The sequence below is a fragment of the Thermoascus crustaceus genome, assembly GCF_041956765.1.
Source record: "Thermoascus crustaceus strain CBS 181.67 unplaced genomic scaffold VTN00scaffold_5, whole genome shotgun sequence".
Taxonomy (NCBI): Eukaryota; Fungi; Ascomycota; class Eurotiomycetes; order Eurotiales; family Thermoascaceae; genus Thermoascus; species Thermoascus crustaceus.
The window spans coordinates 1557492-1583681 of NW_027192531.1; the positions used below are offsets into that span (position 1 = coordinate 1557492).

Here is a 26190-nt window from a genome sequence, read left to right on the forward strand (position 1 = left end):
TGTGCCACATTCTACACCGCATTTCATGATAATAATAATAGTTGTCCTGATGCACTGAACGGAGTCTTTTTACTAGTTACCCTGGCGGTGCCCCAAACGGCCCCTGAGCTTATTCTCCAGGGCTGTGCCTGCCAGCTTGCATCCGAAGGCTATGGACTGCAGATGATACTACAGCCCCAACAACGCTTGCAGATGATGCTTGTGAAAATCAGGCGCTCCTTAGGGGCGTAGAAAAGGTGACTGCTCACTTCTCAGCCTTGCTGGGCATCCCTGAACGATCGCCTAAGAACATTCCGGGATTGATAATCTTAGAAGACATACCCTGAAGCACCCCGTATTATCCTTCCCGCGCTATCAACGGGCAAAAAGGGAGATGATGGCTGTGTCAAGGGACTGTCGCGTAGCACCCCCTCAGCTCTAGAATTTCAACCGGCAAGTACTTTCTTGCAACAGTAGAGGAGCATGCGTCATCTCTTAGATCGACGCCCAAGTGCCCACATCTGGGATGTAGATTTGACCGTCGCTCTCTATCTCTCCATCTACGTGGGTGGAGATGCTCTCGCTATTCATAGACCAAGCAGAATACGCATGCGGGGGCCTTTTGACGGAATCGAAATGCGGAGGAGGGACGTGCTTTTATTTTGACAGGGTGACAGTCTAAATATAGATTTGAATCTATCTATTTCAGTCCCTACAGATGAGTGTGCAGCTCGAGCCTCGAGGAATAGCCATGAGCAGGAAAATCTGATCATGGTAGCTACCAGCTATGTCCTATGAGCACTGCAGCTGGAAACCCTTATCACATGGCAGGCCCAGCACATGCATTATGAAACCACCTGTTTTGATCTCTTGCAGGGCTGCACCGTGCAGGTAACTGACAGGCCGGGCGAACTACTGTAGTAGCAGAGCACAAGATCCGAGGAGAACCGGCAATACGAATAAGATATGTGACTATGACCATACCACAGCCAAGCATGATCGGGACTTCAGTCTGCAGGCAGGGCCTGTTCTTTCGATATTGATTCATTGCAGAGACCGTCGAACCCCAGACGATGAAATGACCACTCAACCACAACCCAGTCTTCTGCATTTGTGGACCGAAAGATTTGGACGACTGAGGGTCCTGCGAGAACAAACCAGAAATCAAAGACTGGTAAAGGTCTTCGAGCATGGCCCATGAAAAGTGGACTCCAGCGTAAGGGTCAGATATGGATTGGGAACTAGTGAGGTCAAGTGGAATATTGGGGAGAGGAAATAATCTCAGTCGGAGGTATCGGGAAAGGAAGAGCAGAAAAAAAAATTCAATCTGGTTCTCTTCTAGAGGATTAAGGTTCTCTCTGCCAACAGAAAGTTGAGAGATGGTGGTGATAAATGACGGTAGCAGGACGTACCCCACTCCGCAAGTACCGGTGTCCGTGCCAGCAGCAGCGGCGTGAGGAGGGCGACAGTTTGGGGCAGCAGTAATTGGAGGGCTTAAAACCACAAAGAGGAAGGCGGAAGCAGCCTGAAGTTTCCGCCCCTCACTTGGGCACTACAGAGCAGAAGATGGAGAAAGACGACTGCTTGTGGATGGATGTACAGTGTACTTTGGCGTCGAGTCCACTTTTTGCACCCCTCATGCACGGAGCGCTCCGTTGCTGGCGCTGGGCTCTGACAGCGGCGGCACAAACCCCTCGTCTACTGCCCACCGTCACCGGCTCCATTGCGCATCTCCACTCGGCCTGCGGCTTTTGCGTCTTTGCCTCTCGCTGATACTTCGGAACCTTTGAACGCCTGCATTTCCTCGTCCACTACCTTTCTCTCTCTACCTTCCCAACCTCCAGGCAGGACAAAGATCTCACAGTTGGACCAGCTAGTGCATCTTTCAGCTGCTTACTCTCCCCCCCCGCGGCCGTTGCCTCGTCCACCTAAGCTACGACTCGAGGTCTATGAACTCCGCGTTGCCATCTTCCCGGAGCGCCCTCACGCTAGGTTAGCTCAGCACCCAAGAGTCCCTACAGCACCACTCCCGGGCTCAGCGTCTTTAAAACGCATTGTTGCCATCCCAATACCCTGGCCTTTACCCGTTCCGATACCAGATCTCTTAAACACCCAGGGCTCTCTCCGCAGCCCAATCCTGATCGAGGCCAGACCCGAAGTCGACTGCGTCCCGGTCCGCCACGTTAGATTCCAGCAATCATCCCGCACACTTCTCTAGCTCATCAACACCCGCAGCGTCACGGTCCCATCGTCCGCTCTCTCCACTCTCACAACCTCCTCCTTCAACCACCATAACCCACTTCCCTTCCACTGACGTCGCAAGTTGATACACACCGTGGTGACGGGTCGCATCGAGGTCGGCTTTGCTAGGAGGAACTTTGTTGGATGGGAAAGGAATCATGGCTGCACAGAGCGGAGTAAATCCGCACGCGGACGCTGACTTGATGAGGCAGACCATGTCCCAGAAGTGAGTCAGACTTCTCATATTGCTGGAATATTCTCGCGATGATGCCAATCTACTACTTGGTCTGGGTTCTTTGTCTGCCATATCTTCACACAGCTTCATCCTTTGATGACCAAAAGGACCCCAGAGCTGCGCGTAGCCCAGCTCGGCAGGATTGTCATCTACACAAGCTGTTCATCTACCACAGCCAGCATGCGACAACGGTCCCCGCGCATGTCTTCAGTCGCATGTGACTATTCATTTACGGCGTACATTGTCAACTGGCTACTAGGATCCTGACCACCTTATTTCCCCCCCCCCCCAAACTTTCACATGTTACCCCTCTTGTGTGAGCACGGATAGATGGTGTCTACTGCTCTGTCAATTACTCAGATCTGCCACAACCGCCATCTATTTTACTCAACATTTCTTCATCAGATCCACTGTGATCTCGATTTTATCAGGCTAACGCATCGACTAGTACGGGCTCGCAAGAGGATGACAATCAAGATCAAATCGGCTCAAATGGCTCGACGCCAACTGGGGTTGCTACTCCGCAACCTGACCCGGCGGACAAGCGTTTGCCATCGATAATGCATAGCTTTTTTCCACAGGTTGGTCCCTCCTCCGGTTCTCAACCCAACCCTCTCAAAGCACGCTTTTCCACTTCCATATCCCCCATGGAAAGTGTTCAGTCACTGCATACAAATGGACAGCCCGCAGGGCAGCCAGGAGATAAAGCCTCTAGCGTTACTTCCTCATCATCTGGTTCGATCGTCACGGTGGAGCATGGCCAGGCATGTGAAGCCGAGTCATCTGCTTCGCCAGAAAACGGATCCAAGAAGCCAGAAGCAGAGGAGTCGCTGGAGACTTTCAAAAAGCCCAGCTCACTGCCTACCCCACCCCACTCATCTGCTTGTTCATTATTACAGAAGGAGCAAGATGAGGTGGAGACTGGTTCCTCCGGTGCAGATAAGGGAGGAATGGGTTCCATCTACACTGCATTGAAAAATTATCTCTCCTCATCGGGAAACGCGTCTGAATTCCAAGCACGGCGTCATGCATCACATCCAGTCTCCAGTATCTCAGACGATCCAGTCCTTGCCTCTCACTTCTCCAACCCATCCCTTCCTGATGCCTCAGACGTGCCATACCCACCGGAAGCACCCTTGTTCGATCATGAAAAGCCTGTGGTTTCAAAATCTTCTGAGAACCTAGCCAAGCTAACTGAAAACGCGACCAACGGCTCGCGTCTAAAGAATACCCCGCCTCTTACCCCACGGGCAATGTCGAATGAGAACGCGGAGTCCGACAAACGACCTGACGCCCCGTCTAACACTTCCGCTCCTTCAAATCAACAGTCGGCTGACACAGCCAGCACGACGGAAGAACTAACCGGGAAACTCAATGAGGCGTTCCCTTCATCACAATCTCCTGCATCGCAGGAAGGGCCTCCCGTTAGTTCGCTGAAAGGAAAGCTTTCCGTGAAGATCTCCGAAGCAAGAGGTCTCCGACCAAGCTTCGACCCGTACGTGGTGTGCGTGTTTGAGTGGAACGAATACATCTCGAAGGGTGCAAAAAGCGAGGAGGAGCTCTCAAGGGAGAGAAGGAAAGCGCAGAAGGAGCTATCAGATAGTGACTCAGGACGACCTATGGCTATTCCTATGAGGAGCCGTCAGAGCAGTAACAACAGCTCGCTTGATAGCCATGACCAGAGGGGGAGGGCGCAAGTGACGGATCCCCAGTGGAATCATGAAGCTGTGTTGTATGTCTGCATGTGCCACTTTGAACTGGGTACCCTGCTAACCGGTTTCCAGTGATGTACTTGGTGAGCAGTCTGAGATTGACGTTTCCGTTTATGACCGCTCCAACCATGAAACATTTCTGGGCCACGTTAGGCTCAGTCTCAATCTGAAGGAGGATAAGAGCCGTCTGGAGGGTTGGTTCCCCCTTGTCGCCCGGGGAGCAGGGGACAATCAGGTCTCCGGAGAGATACATCTCGAGATGCACTTCGAAAAGACAGACAGAAAGCAAGTCGGGCCGAACGATTTCCAGATCCTCAAGCTTATTGGCAAGGGGACGTTCGGTCAAGTTTACCAGGTCAAAAAGAAGGACACTAGACGCATTTACGCGATGAAAGTTCTGTCGAAGAAGGTTATCATTCAAAAGAAAGAAGTCGCCCATACTCTGGGGGAGCGGAATATCCTCGTTCGAACTGCAATGGCGGCTTCTCCATTTATTGTCGGGCTCAAGTTTTCATTCCAGACGCCCACGGATCTCTATCTCGTCACTGACTATATGTCTGGCGGTGAGCTCTTCTGGCACCTGCAGAAAGAAGGCCGATTTCAAGAACCACGGGCGAAATTTTACATCGCAGAACTGATATTGGCACTGCAACATCTCCACCAGCATGACATCGTCTATCGTGACCTGAAGCCGGAGAATATTTTGCTTGACGCCAATGGTCACATCGCCCTTTGTGACTTTGGTCTGTCAAAGGCGAATCTCACCAAGAACGACACGACCAACACATTTTGTGGAACCACAGAATATCTTGCTCCAGAGGTGTTGCTCGACGAGCAAGGCTATACCAAGATGGTGGATTTCTGGTCTTTGGGTGTTCTTGTCTTCGAGATGTGCTGCGGCTGGAGCCCCTTCTATGCCGAAGATACACAGCAGATGTACAAGAACATTGCGTTTGGCAAGGTCAGGTTTCCTCGAGATGCCCTGAGTGCTGAGGGAAGGAATTTCGTCAAGGGCCTACTGAACCGGAATCCAAAGCACCGACTTGGGGCGAAGGATGATGCCAAGGAGCTCATGGCACATCCCTTCTTCCACGACATTGACTGGGAGGCCTTAGCTCGGAAAGAAGTCATACCTCCATTTAAGCCAAAGTTGAAGTCCGACACCGACACATCGAACTTCGACCCGGAATTCACGACAGCACTGGATCATTCGACCTCACTGAACGATCGCGCGGCTGCATTGGCGAATGGAGCAATGCCAGCATCGACTCCATTGTCACCAGGCATGCAAGCCAACTTCAAGGGCTTTACGTTTGTCAACGAGAGCTCCATGGATCACCACCTCAAGAATTTCCAAGGTGACCACATGGAAGAAGATCCAAGAGATGAAGACGCGTGGCATCGATCTCACCGAGCTGGGAGCTCTGCGGATCATCGCATGAGCGGTGTCCAGAGGACTGGTGAAACCGGCGAGGGCGGTATTTTCAACGTTGATGATAATTTTGACATGTGACTATGTCTTGCATGATAATGGAAGCCTCCCTCGCATATACTCTCTATTGTCATGCCTTTGGGAATCAATGGGACCTAAAAAGATCTTTCCATTTCACACAATACACACTTTCTGTGGCAGTTCCCTTTTATTATCATGGACTTGCATGCGATGACTGAACAAAAGTTTACCTTTCTTGTTCTATATTTTCCTCATTTCGCTTCACTTAGCAAAGCCTTCTATGCTCCAGAAAGTGGGGTATTTGATTTCCGCCTCACTGAGCCCTGATGGGAATATTCCTGAAGGTCACCAGGGTCAGTTAAATATTTCCTTTCTTCTGCCGAGTTCTTTTTCTTTTTTTCCTTTTTCTAGTGGACCCTGGTCGCTTTCCTAATGGAGTTTCCACTTACACCTGTCAACCTGCATTGTCCTCCTTTTTTGCTTTAGCTATGTTTTCTTTCATTGTACCCAATTTTCCAGGTCTTTTTTCCCTCCACAGACAACTTTTCGTGCATTGTTTGCCACCCCTTCCTTATAGGTATCTTTCCCCGGGTGATGGCATGTATGTCAGCTGCTCTGTGGAATAATATCTGGAGAGAAGCAGACTAAGTTTGCTTCCCATTTGGGGCGTTTGGTGGGGAAGATGGCGCAGAGAGGAATCGGTGATTTTCATCTTCCTTTCTCTTTACCGATTTTAAGTATCATCCGAGTCTTTCTATGATACGTTGCATCGGCTCTCATTTTCCTCACTTCCCGTTATGAGATGTTTGTTGCGAGGAAAACTCGCATCGTAGCGTTGACAGCCGAAACCCGCAGTTCTCACGTTTATGGAGAGCGCTTTTTTTCACTTTTTTCCTTTTCGCATTGTCGACCGAACTACTCTTTTTTGCATCATGCGCAGCTTGCTTGACGAGCTTCTGATACTCGTCATGTTCATCCTTGAAATGCTCTCTCGCCCTCAACCCTTCCCCTTGATCGTAAATCGTGGGGCATCAGAAGACGGGGGTTGCTGCTGACCGGGTTCCTATCCTAGGTAGTAAAATTGAGAGCAAAATGCAAAATAAAATACCAGTCAATTCTCCATTTTCTAATTCTGTTCTGAGACCCTGTGCTTGGCACTGTATATCTACCTAGATAAACAATGGGGAGACAAGCATGTCGTCCATTCTAGAGCTGGAGGCATGCCGCCCTTGGAACGCCCTCATGCTACGGCAGGAGTGAGGCAGGCTGAGGCAGTACTGCGGCCAACATTGAACATATTCATAATTGAAAAGGCATTGTTAAGGCACTTAGGTACCTAGTTGCCAGATACGGCTAAAGTTGCCAGAAGATCTGCTTACCTTACCTAGGGTGAGGAGGGTAACCCTAAGGTAAAAAAGGCAGCAGGCCTCGCGCGCTAAAATCCAGAAAAGAACCAACCTTCTTTGTCTCCCTTTCACTACCTACATACCTAGGTAGGTATCTAAGGTAGTGAGCGGGATGAGATCTCCACGTGCAGTCCTTTCTTTTTGGTCTGGGCAAAGGAATGGACCCGATCTTACCTATATCCCGAGACGGGTCGGCGGTTGCCGAAGTTAACCCTTTTTTTGTCCTTTTCCGAATCTGAAATGGATCTGCAAAAATGCGGGAAGGGAATCTCGATCATGATGATGATTATGATGTCATGGATAGATACTTGTGTGTGGCTGGCTGAAATACCTCCCTAACCTAGCCCTACTGATGGAGCGGGCTCCCGTCTGGGCTGTAACATTATTTTCCTCAGGATGTGATGCAATAATATGCAAGAAACCCACGAGTGTGGAACGGATATGTACCAGGTGGTTGGGACCGGCTGCTCCGTCGTTGCGGCTCGGTTCAGGTAGAGTAGCAGACAGGGATATCCCCTCTACTTCTTCTTGAGTCCTGACTGACTGAATTTGGGCCCGGTCAATAATACAATATAATTTGTATTATCTTTATTATCGAGGAGATAAGGCGCTCTTTTTTTTGGCGGTGTATAGGTTGCACGTGATGATGATGACGATGATGATGATGATAGGTGACTGGCTCACGATACCCCTCATAGATATGTCAGTAGAGCACGACATGGGAGTATCATGGTAATCGATCGACCTAGGAAACGAACGAAGGTGCGATGGGGGCATTCGGATGAGATGGCATTTGGTATTATAGACCTGGATGAACTTATGTATATATCTGCGTGGATGCTGATGCTGATGTCGATTTCGTGGATGCGGACGGCGAAGTTGTCGGTTAGGGGAGAAGGACGTTCGATATACGAATGCCGGTTCTTCGTTGCGTTCCTCCTCCCATGTAGTTCACAAAGTGAGGTATGCTTTCGGGTTCGGAAGCATTTTCGTTTCGTTTCCTTTTTTTTCCTTCTCCGTGTCTGGGAGATCGGATACGACTAGCGCGACGTGCTGCAGCTAATTTGGTACTTTAGGAATCATCTCTCGATTTCATTCCCTGTAAACGAGATATGAGAGCGCAAAGCACTGCTGGAAGTAGTCAACTCTATCCTTTCCAGTGTCAATGATTCTGCTCCCCATTCCTAGCAGTTTGGGAGTATTCGTTCTTCACCTGTTTGTTGTATGGTATTGCGTTGTAAGTAGAAAGTGAGGGTTGGATTCAGGTTGGGGGGTGGGAAGGCCCTGAGCAGGGTAGGACTAGGACGTGTTGTATTCCAGAAAAATAAAAGGAACAACAATGGAACCTTCTTTTTTTCTTTTCTTGACCTGGCTCAATAATAATGCAAGGGGGGTGGGGTAGAACTCAACTCGAATATTCCACCATATAAGACAGGGAGTAACCCTGCGGAGTACAGCACCCCGGAGCGTGCCTAATGCAAATTTGCTAGGTACCCCTGTACGTACCTACTGACTGCGTTAAATATGGGTTAGTATCGTATCCTAGGGAAGGAAGAAAGAAAGAAGAAGCAAGAAGGAAGGGATCGAGATTAATTCTCGAAAGGTCAGGTTAAGCAATGATTCACTTTGCTACTACTACTGCTGCTACCTACTAAATTGTTGTAGCAACATGAAACCGAAGAATCCGAACTCGGGGCAATTAAATCGATCGACCTAATAAACGCCCCGAACGAGCTTAGGTAGCTTAATTGGCCAAGGAGGAATTAAGTCCTACACTCAGTACAGTTTAAGTATGGCGATCCCCTAGCAGTAGACTGAGTAGAGGGAGGTTGGAGCTGGAGCTGGACTGACTGGGGACCCAGGACCCCTGATTAATTATAATTATTTTATCTCCGTAAGTCTCCATGCTGGCTGTACTGTGTAGATTAGAGAATAGAGGTGCCTAGATCCAAAAACGGTCTATGGGTTTAATCAGGCACTAATCTATCTGTTAGTTAGACTTGTCTATGGAGTTCCACACAAGTCCACTCCACAACATTTTAAAGTAGAGGAAACTATTTCATCTTAAAAAAACAGAATGATAGGCCTGCGATCAGACTATTCGTTTTTCTTTTTTTGTTCAGGACCTCAACTTTTTATAAATACCCGTTTACGGTTAGACTACCCGTTTGAGGCGTTTTGTCATCTGGGCCTATAAAGTCCATAGCACAATAACGGAGTATAGTATAGTAATTAATAGCACAGACTCTTATTTTAAATTAGCGGGTCTAAATTGAAATAATTACTGTGGCAGTTATGTTTCGGCAGTGGCTCCCGTGGACGCCTGGACGGGTACTCCCGTATATGAAAAAAGGGAAGCACTGACTTGATACTGCTCCTTACGCTGTTGTTGGTGCCGGTGTTTGGCTCCTTGCGGCCGTAAAGTAGAAGTACGGGGGATTTGCAGGAGCCAGGAGGTGAAGGTCGCGGGGTGGCTTGTCCATAGGGAGTCTGTTTGCAAGTTGCTTGAGCCTCACTGCTTTGGGCGCATAAACATCCTGAGCTGTTTAGAAGGAACCTTGGTGGAAGAGACCAGTGACTGCCTAGTATACAAAGTCTCAGGCATCACGCGAGTGCTGGGGAGACATAGGTAAACAAACTCCCCTTTGCGGTTTTTCGCCGGCTGTCATGACTCACTAGTCGTCCTAGGGACTTGTTTGGACTTGAATATCTCGACTCCGTACTAACTTGGAGGTGCATCGACTACGGAGGGTCACGTAGTGCACCGGCTGATATAGCATATCCGTGTTGGGGTGTTCGCAAAGGGGGTCCACAGAAGAAAGGAAGTCATGGCACCCATGTCAACCACAGCGTTGAAGCGAAAAGCAGAAAGACTGGCTGGGGGCATCCGAGGCTGTCGAACTTTAATCGCCTCGATGCGTATGTAGACTGCTGCATCACGCTCAATCGAGCAAACGCCAGGGCCCATATGATCCGCGTTTCGCCAGCGCTAAGCGCGAATCGGTTCGGGTAGACCGTAGCACGGCGCTTCAAAAGATAAATAAGGCGACGATCCTTGTTTTGACTTTGGAGTAAGGACGTTCAGGAGCTTCTCCCATACACCCCCCGATGGGCCATGGCTGTGTTTTGCCTTTTGACTGATTGGGAAATTCCAAATTTTGAACCATCTGACTTACTTTCAGCTGCGTGGAAATCTGGCAGGTGGGGGGAAATTCTCCGACACTAGGAAGAGTATATTCGATCTTGATGAGTTTCATCTGATATTCTGTCTCGACTCTTTTTTCTGTGGAATGCTACTTTTTTCTGGGCCTGTACTGCGTCTGGTCTAGCTTGAGGAGGTGCCAAGAACAAAAATGGTTCAACGGTCGTTACGAGTACCGACGTCTGGGCGTCTGGAGGTTAGATAGGTTTAGTCCAAAGGCCAAGGGGTGGCCGTTGATGCTGATCAAGCACAAGCCGCTTGCGAGCTCTTGCATGCAGAACCTGGGTCTGGAGAGGCGCGCACGGCAACCAAAATAACACTCCGTACTCTTGACCCATCTCTGATCCCTTTTCCTGGAGTTTCTCACGTCTGGTTGGGCGGTTGGGGTCGGAGCATTAGCGGTGGCAGGGACGCCGGTGCAGAGTAGTGGCGACCGCGGCGGACAGCCAGCATGGGAACGACCACCATCGTGCTACCTCTCCGGATACCGAGAGACCACGCCGTTATGATATCTGCGCCGCTCATGGCCGGTTCCTGGAGGAGATCCGAGACATGAGATGATATGATGACTCTGATTAGGCCACAATGGGCAGCAGGCTCCGCAGATAACGAGAGATCTCGGAGATGATTAAGCTCTAAACCTACGAGGACGGAGAACCGAGAGAACCCTGAGAGCAAGAACTGAAATTCTATGAGAAAATGCGCCAAATCGGAGCGACCGAAAGATCAGGCTGAAGACGACGGGGTATACCGGCAGAATCGGGACTTGATACGATCGCTACTCCGCATGGTCAGCCGTCGTTGCATCTGACGTAAGTGAGGAGGCTTATCAAGGGTGCTGCGAGGCCGGGCGCGTGATTGGTGCACGAGGAGAGCTGCACGTCCAACGCCGACGGAGCCGATCGAGCACGCGGTACGGACTACGGGCGTGTTCGGCCACTGACAACAGACATTCCACGCCGGATCCTCCTGTCCTCTCAGATCGAGGCATGTCATCTATCCACAAGCGTTTGATCATCCTGGCCATTGCTTGCATGGCCATGCTGCAACGTACCACCAGCGTACGGAGAGCACGGAGTAGAACGCACAACACGGGCTTGGTCCCGGCGGGCGACCACCTCGATGCCGATACTGAGCTGTGGTACAGGGATACCACAGACCGTTTCCACGAAGGAGTCTGAGAGCCAGCATTAGGTAAAAGGAGAGCACACTTGCGAGAATAACGATAGCGAACGAGCGCCAGGGAGCAGAAAAGGGGCGACTGGCGATGGCGTCCAGCACCCGAAGCGGTCTAGCGCTGGCGTCCCTGACACTAGCCCGTTGCGACCCGCCGGCCATGCCCCAAGACGGCTAGCGGCTTCTCCACAGCACGACGAACCGCCCGCTTCGTCTCGCGTCTTCGTCGTCTCGTCCCCTCGTGCTCAGCGTCATACCATCTGCTCTGTCTTCAGCCGTCCAGCTGTCGCCGCTGCTGCTCTCTCTGTTTCTATCTCATCAATCTTGTATCTAGGAGCATTGTATCTGACTTCCTCTGGCAAAGTTAACCACTTCCCTCCACCTGTCAGATGATGGCAGGAATCGCACGATCCTCGAGGTTCAGACAGCCTCACGGACAGCGTGCTCCGTACGGCGGACTACTGCGTGCCTCGTTGTCCGGCCCTCTAGCCTAAGCCTCTTTGGGTGGCCCTGTCGTCATGGCTGGCCGGCTGCACGAGTCCTCCGCTCCCTCCACAGCATGCTGTTTCTAGCACGGTTCAGATCATCTTCCCTGTGGGGGGGATCGTCCCTTTTGAGTGCCGCCCCATCCCTACCGTACCCTTGCATCTCCCTTAAAAGTAGTGGGCTGCGCGATGAGTGCGACTCTGGTTGTCGACAATGCTCCTCCAACCTTGACCGTCTCACACACACACTCTCTCTTTCACAGTGTGAAGACGGTTCTCTTGTCACTCCTTTGTCTCTTCTCCATCATTGACGTCTCTCTTTATAGTAGCATCTTCCATTCACTTTGCGGACATCTTCACTTTTACTGTCAGATGAACGGGTCAAATTCACCAAATTCACCATGAGCGTCGTCGCCAGCAGACCTGAGCGGGCTCCCATGCCCTATAACACCACCCCGTATCAAAGTCATGTTTCTCACACCTACACTGGATCCAATGGATCTGCCTATTCAGTATCCATCGAGTCCATCTCCTCTCGAAAATCCTCCGTCTCCTCGTACATGAGCAATTACAGCCAGTCCACCGCTCCCTCCATCTACTCTCCGACATCCCCATCATCTCCCAACTTCTCGTATAGCATGTTCAAGGCCGCCCATACCCCAGCCCCGGCCCCGAAGCCAGCGGAGCCAATCTTCAAGCGTCTGCCGCCGGAGGTGTACGACTGCATCTTGCGCCATCTAGAATTGGAGCACACTGGGGCACACAAATCCGGATGCTTGACATGTTTTCAGAGGGACCTGCATTCTCTGGCTTTGACCAACAGAGCGTGGGAAAAGGCTGTGAGAAGTAAACTGTAAGTTGGACAAAGGATGACTTCGGTGGGTTTTGGGATGCTGAACTCCTCCCAGGTACAGTCGCATCCATATCCTCGGAAATGACTCGCCAGCCCAACTCAAGAAGTACCGGTTAAAGAGGGGCAGCCGATTGAAGTTGCTGAGACGGACGTTGCGGGAGAGGAAGTTGTTGGCCAATCTTGTCCTTGAGCTGCGCGTTCCAGAAATGGACTCGTTTCTCATGACTGGCAAGCAGGGTGCCCAGTGGCAAGAGTATCGCGACCTCGTCGCTTCCGTCGTCATGGTCTGCCCAAACCTCGAAAGGCTGTTGGGTTTCACGATTCCATACTACCACGAATTCGATCGTTTGACGTATGCCTTGTCGACACGGAAAAAACTCAAGGAGCACACATGGATTTTTGGGGAGGTTGCTGAGACTGCAGATTCACCCTGCAGCCAGTCCCCCCAGTCCTCCCAGTCCCTCCAGTCCAGCCAGTCTCCTCAGCTCCCTCCTCAGGAGCTTCTCGGGCAACAGCAAGTCTTCGAATTTCTTAACTACCACGCATCGTGGTCTAACCTTGAAACACTCATGCTACATTCTCTTAGTATGAATGCTGTGATGCAACATGGCATCTTCTTACGAATGTTCAACCTACTACCCTCGCTTCGTCATCTCTGCGTTTCATCCTTCAGCAGAGAGGCGTTCACCGACCGAACACTACTGTTTTTACCACCTCTGGAATCACTACGCCTCGAGAATCTCCGTGGGGTAACCGACAGGGGTCTTGCACAGTACGCTTCTCGGGCAGAGGCTAACAGCCTGAAATCTTTGGCGCTTGTCGAACAGAACATCGAATCGTTGCTGGTGATCTCAAAGATCTTGGCATCGCTAACAAATCTGGAGCGATTTACCATAGCCCAGACTAGCACATGTCCTACCCTGCCATCTGAAGACATGGTATTCCAACCATTGCTGGCATCGTCCAGCCTCAAGTACTTGCACTGGGATGTGGCCAGCCCGGATCCTGCCGATGCGCTCAACAAGATCGATTCCGCTCCATTCATCAAACCACCTAAACATACTAACACTCCAAATTCCCACCTCGCTCAGAGTATCCTTTGTTCAGGATTTCCTTGTCTCGAAGCTCTCCGTGCACCGTCAGATATCAACCCTCCTGGAGTTCTCCAGGCAGTCTGCCAACCTATTCGCCATGGCCGGGCTTTGATCCCTTCAGATCGATACAGCCTTCCAAGAAGCTCCCATGGCTCTGTCAGCGCAAGACCGCTGGCGCTTCCTGGCGGAAACAACCTAACTTCTGCCCGTATCCGCGCCCAGACATTCATAGACATGGCGGCAAAAGACACTGAAACAGGGATAAAGGTAATAGTTACAGATTACTCCGATTCATATGTCCCAGATAATGCTCTGGAGGATGACGCCGATTCGGATGTGGGTGCGGATGAATTTGGCACCCGGATCCCTACAGGTGCAGGACACAAGAACGATCTTCCACCCGAGCAACGTGATGGACCTATAAAAAGGCATGAGAGCAGAATGCCAGCGTATATGGGCAGAGTGGGTGCTCCCAACAGCAGGGATGCATACATTCCGCGATTTGTCCTTCGTCCCGATCTAGCCGGTTCGGATGCAGATGGTGGCTTGGTTGGTTGGAGGCACTTTCTGTCCGCGAACCAGACACAGGCGTATGCTGCAGGAGTCAGTTCCAACAGCTTTGGTAACCGTACCGGCAGTACAGTTGGTTTGGACGAGCCTTTGTCACCAGCGTCGACCACCACCTCACGATTCCCCGGATGGGGCAGTCTTACACGCTCCAACACTGTTACGAGTCCGTTAACCCCGACAACCCCGACCGCACCCATGGTCCTTGCGTCAGGGATGCCTCCCTGGGCGAAGGATGTCTGCACCGGTTCTTGGAACCAGGGACACAAGAATGGCAAGGACTGGTGGTTTCACATCGAGCGCGATCGTCCAGGGAACGTCGAGACAATCGGACCAAAGCGGTTCTTCTAAAATTTCTGATACAAAAATTTTTTTCGAATATCCTTGTCATTATTATTATGGAGGAATCAGTACAGAACTCCATCCTGGTCACTACGGATCACTCTTTTCACACTTTTCATTATCATCGGATGGCATGCATGGACACATGTATGCCGAAAACAGTCACATTTACAGGGACGGTGTTTACGGTCGGACGGTTACGGAAATAATTTCGTTTCTTTACGATTCTCATTCTTGTTCTTATTTTTGTTCAGCTGGGGCAGGTTCTCATAGCATCGTCGTCATCTTTTCGGGTTGATAAAAAAAAGGAGAACCCAACTTCTTTGGCAACTGTTTTCTGGGAATCAATCAGCATCTGGACATGGGTTAATGGATTTGTTTTTTTCCTGCACATATCCTCCTTTCTTTTTTGTTGTATATCTGCCTTCGTTTGAAGAAGCATCGCCTTGCGCTGGCTCCTTTTGTTCTGTACATATCTCATTTAACAGCACAGTATGTATGATACGGTCCGTCGGGTTTGTCTGGGATATATCACTTGGGATTTGGGTGTTTTTTATTTTATGGTTGTCCTGTACATACATGCATACCTGCTGCTACATAGCTAGGCTGTCCTTCTTTCCTGTATTTACTCTGTATAGTGCAGTGCAACAAATAATAATCGTCAATGGAAGTTCAAAATCTGAAGTGCATCATCTAACTGCAACTGGAGACATTCCTTTACTCTAATTCATAGCTTAGAGCAGGCGCGGGAAGACTACTTTCATCTCGGGGATAAGTTAATGGATCATAAACGATAGTTAAGTTATAGCTCGTTTATTTTAATATCATTCATTACGCCTGATTTTCTCCATCTAGTCAAGATCCGAAGATAGACAAGAGGCACGGGCGAGAGATGAGAGATGATGAGGTGTGAAGGAGAGAGAGGAAGGAAAGGGATGCAAAGGGTGACGTAACCACAGATGAAAGATCAGACGTAGATGCCCATGTTCGTATCCTTCTTCTTGGCCTGCACCTCCGCGATCGCATCGACGTAGTGCTCGTGCCCGACCTTGTCCATACCCTTCCGCAGCGCGATCATACCGGCCTCGACGCAGACGGCCTTGAGCATGGCGCCTCCGAACTCGTCCGTGCTGCGTGCCAGCTCGGCCCAGTTGACGCTGTCGTCGACCGTCATCTTGCGCGAGTGGATGCGGAGGATCTGCGCGCGCGCCTCCTCGTTGGGCAAGGGGAACTCGATCTTGCGGTCCAGACGGCCCGAACGGAGCAGGGCCGGGTCGAGGACGTCGACACGGTTCGTGGCGGCGAGCACCTTCACACGGTCGTCCGAGGCGAAACCGTCCAGCTGGTTGAGAAGCTCCAACATGGTTCGCTGCACCTCACGGTCACCGGATTTCTCTGAGTCGAAACGCTTGGTGCCGACGGCGTCCAGCTCGTCGATAAAGATAATCGAGGGTGCCTTCTCCTTGGCCAGGGCGAAGCAGTCCCGGACCAGTTTGGCACCGTCACCGATGAACATCTGGACGAGTTGTGGACCGGCGAGTTTGAGGAAGGTGGCGTTGGTTTGGGCGGCACAGGCACGAGCAAGGAGGGTCTTGCCAGTACCAGGAGGTCCGTACATCAAGGCACCTGATGGATTAATGTCAGCAGTCTGTATATAGTGTGAGAAATGGAATGTGGATGTAACGAACCCTTTGGCGCTCTGATACCAATCTTCTTGAATCTCTCCGCTTCCTTCATGGGCCATACTATGGCCTCCACAAGCTCTTCAATCTGCTTGTCCAAACCACCAACGTCTGTGTATTTCTCCGTCGGCTTCTCGTCAACCTCCATAGCCTTCACCCGGCTGTCATACTCGGCAGGTAGTGTGTCCAACACGAGATATGAGTCCTTGTTCACACCAATGAGGTCACCGGGCTTGAGCTTCTCATGGTCTACAAGACCGATGAGAGGGAGGAAGATGGTCTGGCGGGTAGAGGTCTTGATTACGGCGGATTTGCCAACCCGGGTGGCATCGAGGTCGATGTTTGCCCCTTCTTCAGCTGCCTCCGCCTCCACATCGAGATCTAACAGTTCGACGACATTACCGACAAGGTATGGTAATTGCCTGAATATCTATCGTATCAGCATTTATTGTTAATCACCAAAAAAGCCGTCACACCCTGCCATCACTTTGCCAGAAAGGCAAGGCAGGGAGGGGGGCTTAGGATTCAAGACAACTAGATAAACAAGGTAGTATATTACCTGTTGTTCTCGATCTTCTCCAGATTGTCCTTCACCTTCTCCTTCATCGTATTCTGCTCGTGCGTCAACCGCTGGAACTCGCTCTTCATAATGCGCAGCTCGTTCTCCAGCATCCGTCGCCGCTTGATGATATCTCTGGTGCTTGACCGGAGAATCTCCTCGTCCAGCAAGTCATCTTCCTCCTCCTTCTTCTTATCGGCATCTGCATCCTTCATATCAGCGTCTCCATCTCCGTCGGGCTTCTTGCCATCGCCGTCGCCGCGGTCCTTCTTGTCCTTCTCTTCGCGCTCAAGGTCATCGAGGTCTTCGAGGGTGGACATGGTGAGACTATTGAAAGGTGGGAGGAGGGTAGAAACAGATGTATGAGATAATGAGAGTCTTAGATTAAGGAGGGTAGGGAGGATAGGCGGAGGCGGGGGTGGTGGTGAAGCTGGAGGTGCTGCGGCGATGTTGCGCTCTGGAGATGGGGAGATGGTGACCGTCGGCGAGCTCTGGGCGGGTCGGCCAGCAAACGCAAGCTGCCCTGCCTGAATGTCACGTGAGCCACTTCATCTCACGTAACGCTGGTCCATCTACGCAATATGCCTGCAACTACGCATTCGGACCCAAATCCTCGCTGGTTGGGTCCTCAACATACAAGAATCACAACTGACCCGGTCCAAGAGGATTTTTTTTCAACTGTTGACTCTATACAAATAGCATCAATCCTCTGCTCTTTGGAGCTCTCACTATTGGTCTGTCTTTGAACAGATGTGATGTCAGAAGCAGCTGTTTCCGGCAGATGTCGTCTTATTAATGATTTGCTGCGGAATGGAGTAATCTTTTGGGTGCTTAATAGGCCTGTGCCGGAGACGAAGAACACTTGTGATACGCGAGACGGTTTATTGACTTGCTAGTATCATGAAACGGCGAATTCCGGAATTGAGACGTAGTCAAGATCAAGTCCAACAAATTTTATGGAGATTTTTCTAGAATTCCCAATTTTCACACTCGGTCAGATGTACGAACTGTGTAAGAATACGGTCTAAAAGGCAGCATTCGTGAATGCGGCTCCATTTTAACACGTTCCCAATCAAACTGCAAAGGGCATTGCAAGCTGGTTCAACGTCTTTTCATGACCGACCTTCAGGAGGCGGTAACGAGATACGAAATCATCGTTGTTAACTGTACCGCGTCAATTAGCTATCTGAAAAAGAAGTGCAAAGAAAAAGACGCAAGCAGGACAAAAGGGGGTTGAGAAACATACTGTAGCCACCACACATCCTCCGCTTTCCGGTGAAGTCCGAACGGCCGTGAAGCATCCGCCAGTTATCGAAGACTATATCGAGAGTCAGAGTGGCACGGGTTCTAAGAACAAAGGATAGATGGCGGGAGACACATACTAAGAGCGGTTCCAGGTTCAAGTTGTGTCCAGATTCTCATCTCTGGGCGGCTAATGATTTCATTCCAGTGTCTCGCAGCAGAATACCACGCCTGCTGCTGAATTGGCCCCCAGTTTATTTTTGGTGCTCGATCATAATTGTTCCAACGAATCTGGTATAGCCGATGTGATACCGGGTCACGGTTGAAGATAGGGAATTGCGCGGCTGGTTGGATAACAACATCCTCATTGCCACTTGCATGGAATGGCTGTGGATAAGAACACAGGATTTCGCAATTCACTGGCTTCTCCTTCATCATGACAGAAGCTGCCTTGAAACCGTCTACAAGCAAGCTGGAACCGCCCTCACCGTGCGTGTGTGATAGGAGATGGAACAGCTGGAGCCTTGCCGGGTCTGTGAAATATGTGTTGTCCGTGTGAGCATCGAGGAAGTCCGAGGTATAGGCTGTGTCCTTGAAGGTCAGGTCGGACGTGAAATCCCAAAATCCGCCTATCCTCTTAGTTAATCGTGGGAGCCCACGTCTGCCGGAAGCGGTTTTGATTCGTACCATAGTGCGTATGCCTAATAAAGGCTATTTTCTCCAAGAGGGTTTTTGTGGATTCAGGGTCAACAGGGACACCTTTGACAAAAGAGAAGCCCCATTTCACCTGGCTAAGGTGAGCGTTCTATATGGCGGCAGTTAAACTGACAGAGAACATTACAACTTACTATCTGGTCAAGCCATTCTAATACGCCCTCCTCACTGCCCATGACATGGTCGTACGAAACCGTAGGGAGGGATTCATATTGTGCTTCAACAGATTCAAAAGGTCTGGATAGAAATGTCAGTGAAAAGAATATTATGACGCCAAGGTAGAGATGAGTGCACCTAAAGGTCAGGGATTTCTTGGTCGGGCTGTCCTTGCGCAGCCGATATGCCTTTAGCCAACTGTAGGGATAAGTAGCATCATGCCCATCAGACCCTGTGAAATATGAGCAGATGCTGATGATCATGGGTACATGTGATTCATACAGTGGATTTGCACACTTTCTTCGCCATAATCAATATTCTCTGCTTTAACGTCATCTGGTATCTAAGGGAAAGTATTAGTCTGGAAACTCTAGCTGCACATGGTAAACAAAACGATGACGAACCGAGAATGTGTCCGCACTGCGCTGTCTTGTTTCAGGGTGAATGCACTTGGAACATTGACAGTTATCCCTGCCAGTGCACAAGAGCCAATGAGTACTTGCGATTTTCCATTATGGTAGGAAGCTCTAACCTAAGCCAAAAAGCGAGACTAGGTAACAAAATTAGTCATTTAATTGCCAACTCTATGAGAGAAGGGAGAAACTCTTACTGTGTCATGCGGCCAATGGGCTCGGCACTCAGCAGTATTTGATTTGGCGTTGGAATACGCTTCTTTGGAGCCGGTTTGTGACGATCAGCCTGGGCCTCACTGAGTGTGGACTTCGTCTTGCTGAAAGCCACAGGAATTATGTAACGGCGAAAACGCAAATCTGACCATTGGGACAAAGGTGTCTTTCTTGCTCCTGTTGGGCAACCATTTCGGCAACTTGCTACCTAGAGGATGTTAAGCGGACGATAAAATGCAAAATATTTTGGAAATGTCAAGTATTTTTAGGAATACGAGCAGGATTATATATACTACGTACCCAAGCAGCGCTTCGCCTAGCGAGAGCAGAGGAGACACTCCGCGACTCGCTGACATCACACAACGTGTCAGTCACGGCTGTTCGATGGAGGAATCATGAGTCTTACCAAACATATTTCCAGCGACGGACCGCCCTAGATGAAGAAAAGTTCTTCATGCTGGCGCTGGCAGCCTGAATCGTACTTACAAGGAAGATGTGAACGCACAGTGTTGCAAATGCGGTGCTCCTCGGGTTAAGGGCGAGGATCACGTGCCGACATGTTTCTTGTTCCCATTCCAAGATTATCACACAGAACGAACAGTCTGTGCTGTTGCTACAAGTCTTTTTCTATCCAAATACGTTATCATAATAACGTATGATATGTATGATATAAAGTGAACGTAAACAACCATGTTGCACTTGGTTAACCGCGGTCTAGCCTAAACTGAACTTGGCTAGATACATGCTCCGTACATCTATTGCATGTACCAAATCTGGAGGTACCCATTTTCGTTCCTTCTGCTTCATTCGGGACGTTACTATGAACTTTTAGGCTGAAACTTGAGACCACAGATAGTATGCTCGTTTCGCTAATGGAGAGTAGGCGACTCTCACATCCAAGCGATATTTCAACCCGAACTGCTATCTTGAATCGAAAGAAATGGAAGAAAAATTAAAAACAAGGCACGGTTATTCAACTTTTCCGAAAACGTGCTTCACAGCTTGCTCTTCCCTCCAACAATCTTAATAAGTGCCCGGCCATTGCTCAGCACGACCTTGTCTTGGTCGTTCTTAGTGACAAAACGGACCTCTTCGAATCCGTCTTCCAGGTTACCGGTCCGCCAGATCTGGGTGGTAAGCTTGTCACCTGGTTTTACAGGGAGCGCGAACCGCGCCTGGAACTCTTTCAGATTATTTGGATCGCTGCCACCGAGCTCCTTCAGGATGCCATGTGCAGCAGTGTTCCAGCTGAACAGGCCATGAATGATGGTGCCACCAAAACCCATCTTCTGCCCGGGCTCCGGTGTCGCGTGGAGCGGATTATAGTCTCCATTTAGGCTATTCATAAAGGAATCAGCATCGGCAACTTTCAATAGCATCTGCCAAGATGGAGTGGACTAACCGATAGAGATGAGCTGTTTCCTTAGTCGTCTGAACTACGTGAACAGCATCTGGCTCCTTCCCCTGTGGAGGGGGATAATTCATAGTACTTGGTCCTGGAAAATGGCCGTACCTGATCAGTGACATTCTCCATCAAAGGGCAGTTATTATTGATTGAACTCACCTTTTGGTCCTCCCCAATTGCCCTGTCCAACAAAGAAGCTGCTTCCTATGGCTTTCGAGTACACCTCTCCGGTCTCTTTGTCCACAATTGACTGCTCTCTTTCAATTACGGTCCCAGCCTTGCCCTTGTCATACACACCAATAACCTTGGTGCGGAGCTCGAATTTCCTACCTGCACTGGTTGTCGGGAGGGGTTTAAGGAAGGTGACCTTACGCTGTCCGTCAACGACGCGGCTGTAGTCAAAATTTGGGACACCGGGGATGGGGATAGATTTTTGGCGCGCATAGAAGTCAGTGACTTCTTGATCCGCGAGCTTGAATGCTGATGGGGTAAGTTAGGAGGTAATGACTAGCAACGACAACATTATTCTTGGGGCGTAAATCTCTAGAAGCTTACGGAGGATCACAGAATAGGTTGGGAAGACGGCGAAATTAGTGTGAAGTTCCTGCGTGTTGTCTCCAGTTAGAGATATCTTGAGAACAATGCTGAGAACATGAGACGAACATAGAGGAAATGCAGTTCGTCAGCCGTGCATCCTATGCTGTTTGCGAAGAGCAGGACATCACGTTTCTGCCACGAGACTTCCTGTCGGGGAAACTCGAAGCCAGCTCCGGGACTAGACATCGCGAATTTTTTTTTCGCCGACTTGATTCCGGATGGGAAGAAACGATATCCAGTATTGATTGTTTGATAGTTAATTCACTTTAATATAACCTCAGAAGTGTATATCTAACATGAAAGAGCAATGAAGTTGGTGGGTCCTACAGAACTACGGGGTTAAGCAAGATTGTTGCGGGGCCACGCGGTAAGGGACCGAGGCCCATCCTGAACCACGATGCCCGTGCGAGCGAGAGCCGCGGCATACGACCGTTGTAATACTGTACCACATCACGGAAGTTTGGGAAGCTGAAGGGAAAATCGCCGAATATCTATCAGAAAAACGGGTAATACCGGAGATGGCTAGATTCAGCATCGACTCGGGGTATCTACTTGCATATGTCGAGGAGCTTCGAAATCATTGGAAATCATCTCTCCGTGAAAAGATCGTGCGCCACATGATGCCATCCCCTTACCTCCCAGAACGCCCAAGATAAAACGGGAAAATACAACCATTCAACCGCCCAAGATCCGCTCGAATGTCTCTGTCCATGCAATGCTGCCCGAGGATTTACATTCCCAATGAGAGGAAAAAGAACCGAAGTGGATAGGATAGGAATAAGATTAGCACCTGGAAATATTAGTATCCAGTTTGCTGAAGGGTTTTTAATACTCACATTTTATACTCCAAGCTGCCCTGCGAAACGCGGGTTTCGTCCTGGGGCTCGAAGGCATACGAAATCTTTATGTCGAGATCGCGCTTATTCTTCTCATTTGGCTTGTTTTCGAGGAAACCGTTGACAACTTCGTCCTCTTCAATGGTGAGCACATCGCGCAGGTAGAAGACCGTCTGCTTCCAGTGAGTGTATTTGGCGTGTGGGCCGGTCGAAAATCGGATCTGCTTGTGGCAGGCTGTGAAATCAATATCAAACCAGGCAATAATGGCGTGGATGAAGTCGCTGCGCTTGGCCGTGAGCGAAAATGGAACCTTGAAGGAGAGATCGGCCGAAGTGACGGTGTAAAGGTCAAGAGTGAGGACCGGGCAAGGATCAGTAACAAGGGCTTTCAGCTCGACAGTATCAACCAGCGGCTCGGTGAGAGCGACTTCTTTCATCGGGCTGTAATCGAATCCGTATACATTGTCCCAGACTGAAGAATTAGCACTCAATCAGTAACACGGGCAATTTGGGTACCAACATCCGATCTTGTCATCCTTGTATTCACCATCCTCAATCGCAGCCAAGTAGATAGTCGCCTTGTCTGGGAAGATCTTGCCCCCAGGAACAAGATATCTGTCGCGCGCATAGAGGACAGTATCCAGCATGCTTTCGTAGAGAAGGAAGTAACCCATCCACTCCGAGATGATGATGTCGACCTTTGGGAATGGAAGGGTGACCTCTTCCATTTTTCCCTGAAGCAGAGTAATCTTGTTTGACATGCCGTTCACCGCCACGATTTCGCGTGCCTTCTCGATGATTGAGGACATGTCCACGCCGATAACATGCTTGGCCCCAGCACGGACAGCAAACCTTTAGGACGTAAAAAATTAACCAGTGTACTTCCCCCTAAGATCATTTCGCAGTAAAGCATACATGCTGAGAATACCAGTTCCACATCCGACATCGAGAACGACCTTATCCTTGAAGAGGTGTCGATTCTGGTAAATGGCATCGCGGTACGATCTGGTGCGAACATCATCTTTCTGGAAGGAGAAGATATGGATTAGGAGACTGTAGGATTGACGCTGGGGTGGCTTTATACTCACAAGCATTTCCTCGTGAATGCCTATGCGGGGTTGCCAAAAGCGTTAGCTAATATTAGACACAAGAGGAGCCCATGAAAATTACCATGATGATCATAGCTGTTGCCGATAATGTCAGCAATTTCGAATATGATCAAAACGAGTGATAGATTTTAATCATACCTGGTGAAATAGCGCACTTCGGCGTGGTCCATGCCCACCATCCTGTCAGCGCTGCTTGAGATCCAGGGAGACTCCCCGGCAGGCTTGTTTGCGGTTCCGTTCATGGTGATAGTTTTTGAAAACGAAAAGCAAAGAAGATCTTATTGGAGATAATATATCAAACGGAGATGTTCCCTGGAGGGAAGGAAAAACTTATAAACAAGGGCGAAGTGCTGGCGGAAGAAAAAAGCGCCTCCAAGATTCTCTTAAGCGACTTTTTTGTTTCCCGCCTTCGAAATTCTGGCCCCAGCTAACGCTAGTCATGGCGGCAAGGGCGCTAGTACCTTATCCGGAAATATTGCCACGTGATTAGATGAGCCCTCATACAGTATGGTTAGGGCTATCTATTTGTATCGCCCGCCGCTGCGACCGTTGGAAGTCACGCGTCAATCATTCTTCAGAAAATAACTACGATATGCTATGTATGAAAAAATACCTGAATACTACATACAAGGAGAAATACTCTGGTTTTTATTGACAACAAATACGAATGATAACACTATTGGAAACTGGAAAAACGCTTTTCTTCGAAGCCCTGCCAGGGCTTCCCTGTTCGCGAGTGATGTATCAGATACAGGCGGGTCTTTTAACACTAGAAATCCTTTTTTTCTGAAAACAACATTATGAATGTTGATCTCCTGCAGCCAGGGCTGCCTATTCCTAGTATGTACCTACTAGGCAGTGCTCCGTATACCTGTAGATGCCAAGACCGAGAGTCCCAAAATGCCGTTCCACTCCGCCCGGGCCTGTGTAACGCTCTTCTCCTTTACGCGTTTCATCGGGGAACCCGACCACAGTTAAGACCATAATGCTTCCCACAGCGGGGAGGTTGAGTCTCCGCAGCATTTCTGCGTTCCTTTTCTTTGCTTGTCTAATAGGGACATCCACTGCATCCCTGGGAGATAGGCTCCCTGAGTTCAAAGAATGTGTCAAGGTAACCAACCGCACCCGATAGTTTCAAGGAGCAGAGCTAACGCCTAGAAGGTATGCGTGGCTGAAAACTGCGAGCAGGGAGACTCAGTCCTGCGTAAGTATACTCAAACCAGCCCACTCTTGTGTGTTAAGCAGCTACTTATGGTTCCGTTCTGATAGCGCTTTACCTCCGCCTATTGCTATGGACTTGCCCGGCCGAATGCGACTATACTTGTCAACATGTTATCACCGATCGTAGGGTCTCGCGAGAACCCCCAATGCTCAACCCTGTGGTTCAATTCCACGGAAAGTGGCCTTTCCATAGAATTATGGGCATGCAGGAGCCATTCTCTGTCCTCTTTTCCTTTTTTAACTTCCTTGCCCACTACCAGGGTATGGCAAAGGTCCGAGAGTCAATCCCGGCCTCCTATCCCCTACGGAAATACTACCTGGGTCTTGGATATTGTGGGCTGGCAAGCTGGACTTTCAGCATGCTGTTCCACACAAGGGATCTTCCTTGGACTGAGAAACTGGACTACTTCGCGGCAGGTGCAAGTGTCATGTACGGCCTTTTCCTCTCAGTAATCAGGGTATTCCGCCTCGATCAACCGAGCCCGCGATACAAGTCAAGTTTATGTCGTTATTGGACAACGACTTGTATCACTCTATACCTCATGCACGTGAGCTATCTGAGTTTTTGGTCCTGGGATTATACCTACAACATGGCTGCGAACGTAGTGGTTGGGATCATCCAGAACGTGCTGTGGACATGGTTCAGTATATCTCGTTACAGGAAGATGCTCAAATCATGGACTGCCTGGCCCGGAATGATTGTCGCTTGGATCATGTTGGCCATGAGCCTTGAGCTTCTGGACTTTCCCCCGTGGGGCGGATTGATCGACGCGCATAGCATGTGGCACCTGGGGACAGTTGTACCTACAGCATGGTGGTACTCGTGAGTGGCCTGATGAATCTCATTTTCCTTTTAACGGCCAAGCTGACATGCTACTTTTCTCCAGGTTCCTGATCAAAGATGCTCAAGATGACATTACTGGGGAACGGTTGAAAGCGTAATCCATTTCTTTCTTCCTTTTACGTTCTAATTCTCAATTCCTGTATTGAGCGTAGTCTAGTGGGTTGATGTTTGGAGTATAATAATATTGGGAGGAACCTGTGAGATTACCTGCCCACTGGCGCCGATGCATGGATTAGGTGACCGGTCGCTAATAGAAGTTATATTAATTGATTCACCCTGTTTGATTGAGACTTCGGCCAGACCATCTTGAGATATCCAACGTCTCCGTTCTGCGTAGGGCCAGAACAGGGGCAAAGGTTTCGGCCTCGTGCGGAGTGGAGCAACGCCACCGCGGCGGAGCGTTCTGCCACTCCTGCCCGCCCTCCCCCACTTCACCGCCTAAGGTGCTCTTGGT

General features: G+C 49.8%; 6 protein-coding genes across 6 annotated transcripts; 3 read left to right on the top strand and 3 right to left on the bottom strand.

Annotated features, from left to right (window-relative positions):
• Nucleotides 1-2378: 2378 nt before the first annotated feature.
• On the top strand, nucleotides 2379-5680 carry VTN00DRAFT_8081 (uncharacterized protein; the record flags this gene model as incomplete). Its single annotated transcript, XM_069434896.1, has 3 exons — nucleotides 2379-2446; nucleotides 2904-4187; nucleotides 4240-5680. 3 exons carry the CDS (start codon nucleotides 2379-2381, stop codon nucleotides 5678-5680), a joined length of 2793 nt encoding a protein of 930 aa, XP_069286347.1.
• A 6610-nt stretch (nucleotides 5681-12290) lies between these two features.
• VTN00DRAFT_8082 (uncharacterized protein) lies at nucleotides 12291-14754 on the top strand (the record flags this gene model as incomplete). Its single annotated transcript, XM_069434897.1, has 2 exons — nucleotides 12291-12742; nucleotides 12798-14754. 2 exons carry the CDS (start codon nucleotides 12291-12293, stop codon nucleotides 14752-14754), a joined length of 2409 nt encoding a protein of 802 aa, XP_069286348.1.
• A 958-nt stretch (nucleotides 14755-15712) lies between these two features.
• VTN00DRAFT_8083 (uncharacterized protein) lies at nucleotides 15713-20180 on the bottom strand (the record flags this gene model as incomplete). The annotated part of the gene is made up of 15 exons (XM_069434898.1): nucleotides 15713-16371; nucleotides 16434-16849; nucleotides 16987-17513; nucleotides 18110-18150; nucleotides 18233-18304; nucleotides 18369-18857; nucleotides 18916-19015; nucleotides 19077-19179; nucleotides 19237-19330; nucleotides 19381-19441; nucleotides 19503-19569; nucleotides 19631-19648; nucleotides 19709-19932; nucleotides 20025-20073; nucleotides 20131-20180. The coding sequence occupies 15 exons, from the start codon at nucleotides 20178-20180 to the stop codon at nucleotides 15713-15715; spliced, it is 2970 nt and encodes a 989-aa protein (XP_069286349.1).
• Nucleotides 20181-20719: 539 nt separating this feature from the next.
• On the bottom strand, nucleotides 20720-21912 carry VTN00DRAFT_8084 (uncharacterized protein; the record flags this gene model as incomplete). The annotated part of the gene is made up of 5 exons (XM_069434899.1): nucleotides 20720-21062; nucleotides 21127-21220; nucleotides 21289-21609; nucleotides 21685-21733; nucleotides 21793-21912. 5 exons carry the CDS (start codon nucleotides 21910-21912, stop codon nucleotides 20720-20722), a joined length of 927 nt encoding a protein of 308 aa, XP_069286350.1.
• A 597-nt stretch (nucleotides 21913-22509) lies between these two features.
• VTN00DRAFT_8085 (uncharacterized protein) lies at nucleotides 22510-23913 on the bottom strand (the record flags this gene model as incomplete). The annotated part of the gene is made up of 7 exons (XM_069434900.1): nucleotides 22510-22516; nucleotides 22563-23034; nucleotides 23083-23414; nucleotides 23478-23587; nucleotides 23651-23670; nucleotides 23733-23746; nucleotides 23810-23913. 7 exons carry the CDS (start codon nucleotides 23911-23913, stop codon nucleotides 22510-22512), a joined length of 1059 nt encoding a protein of 352 aa, XP_069286351.1.
• A 743-nt stretch (nucleotides 23914-24656) lies between these two features.
• On the top strand, nucleotides 24657-25834 carry VTN00DRAFT_8086 (uncharacterized protein; the record flags this gene model as incomplete). The annotated part of the gene is made up of 4 exons (XM_069434901.1): nucleotides 24657-24782; nucleotides 24833-24875; nucleotides 24941-25715; nucleotides 25780-25834. 4 exons carry the CDS (start codon nucleotides 24657-24659, stop codon nucleotides 25832-25834), a joined length of 999 nt encoding a protein of 332 aa, XP_069286352.1.
• Between the last annotated feature and the right edge of the window lie 356 nt (nucleotides 25835-26190).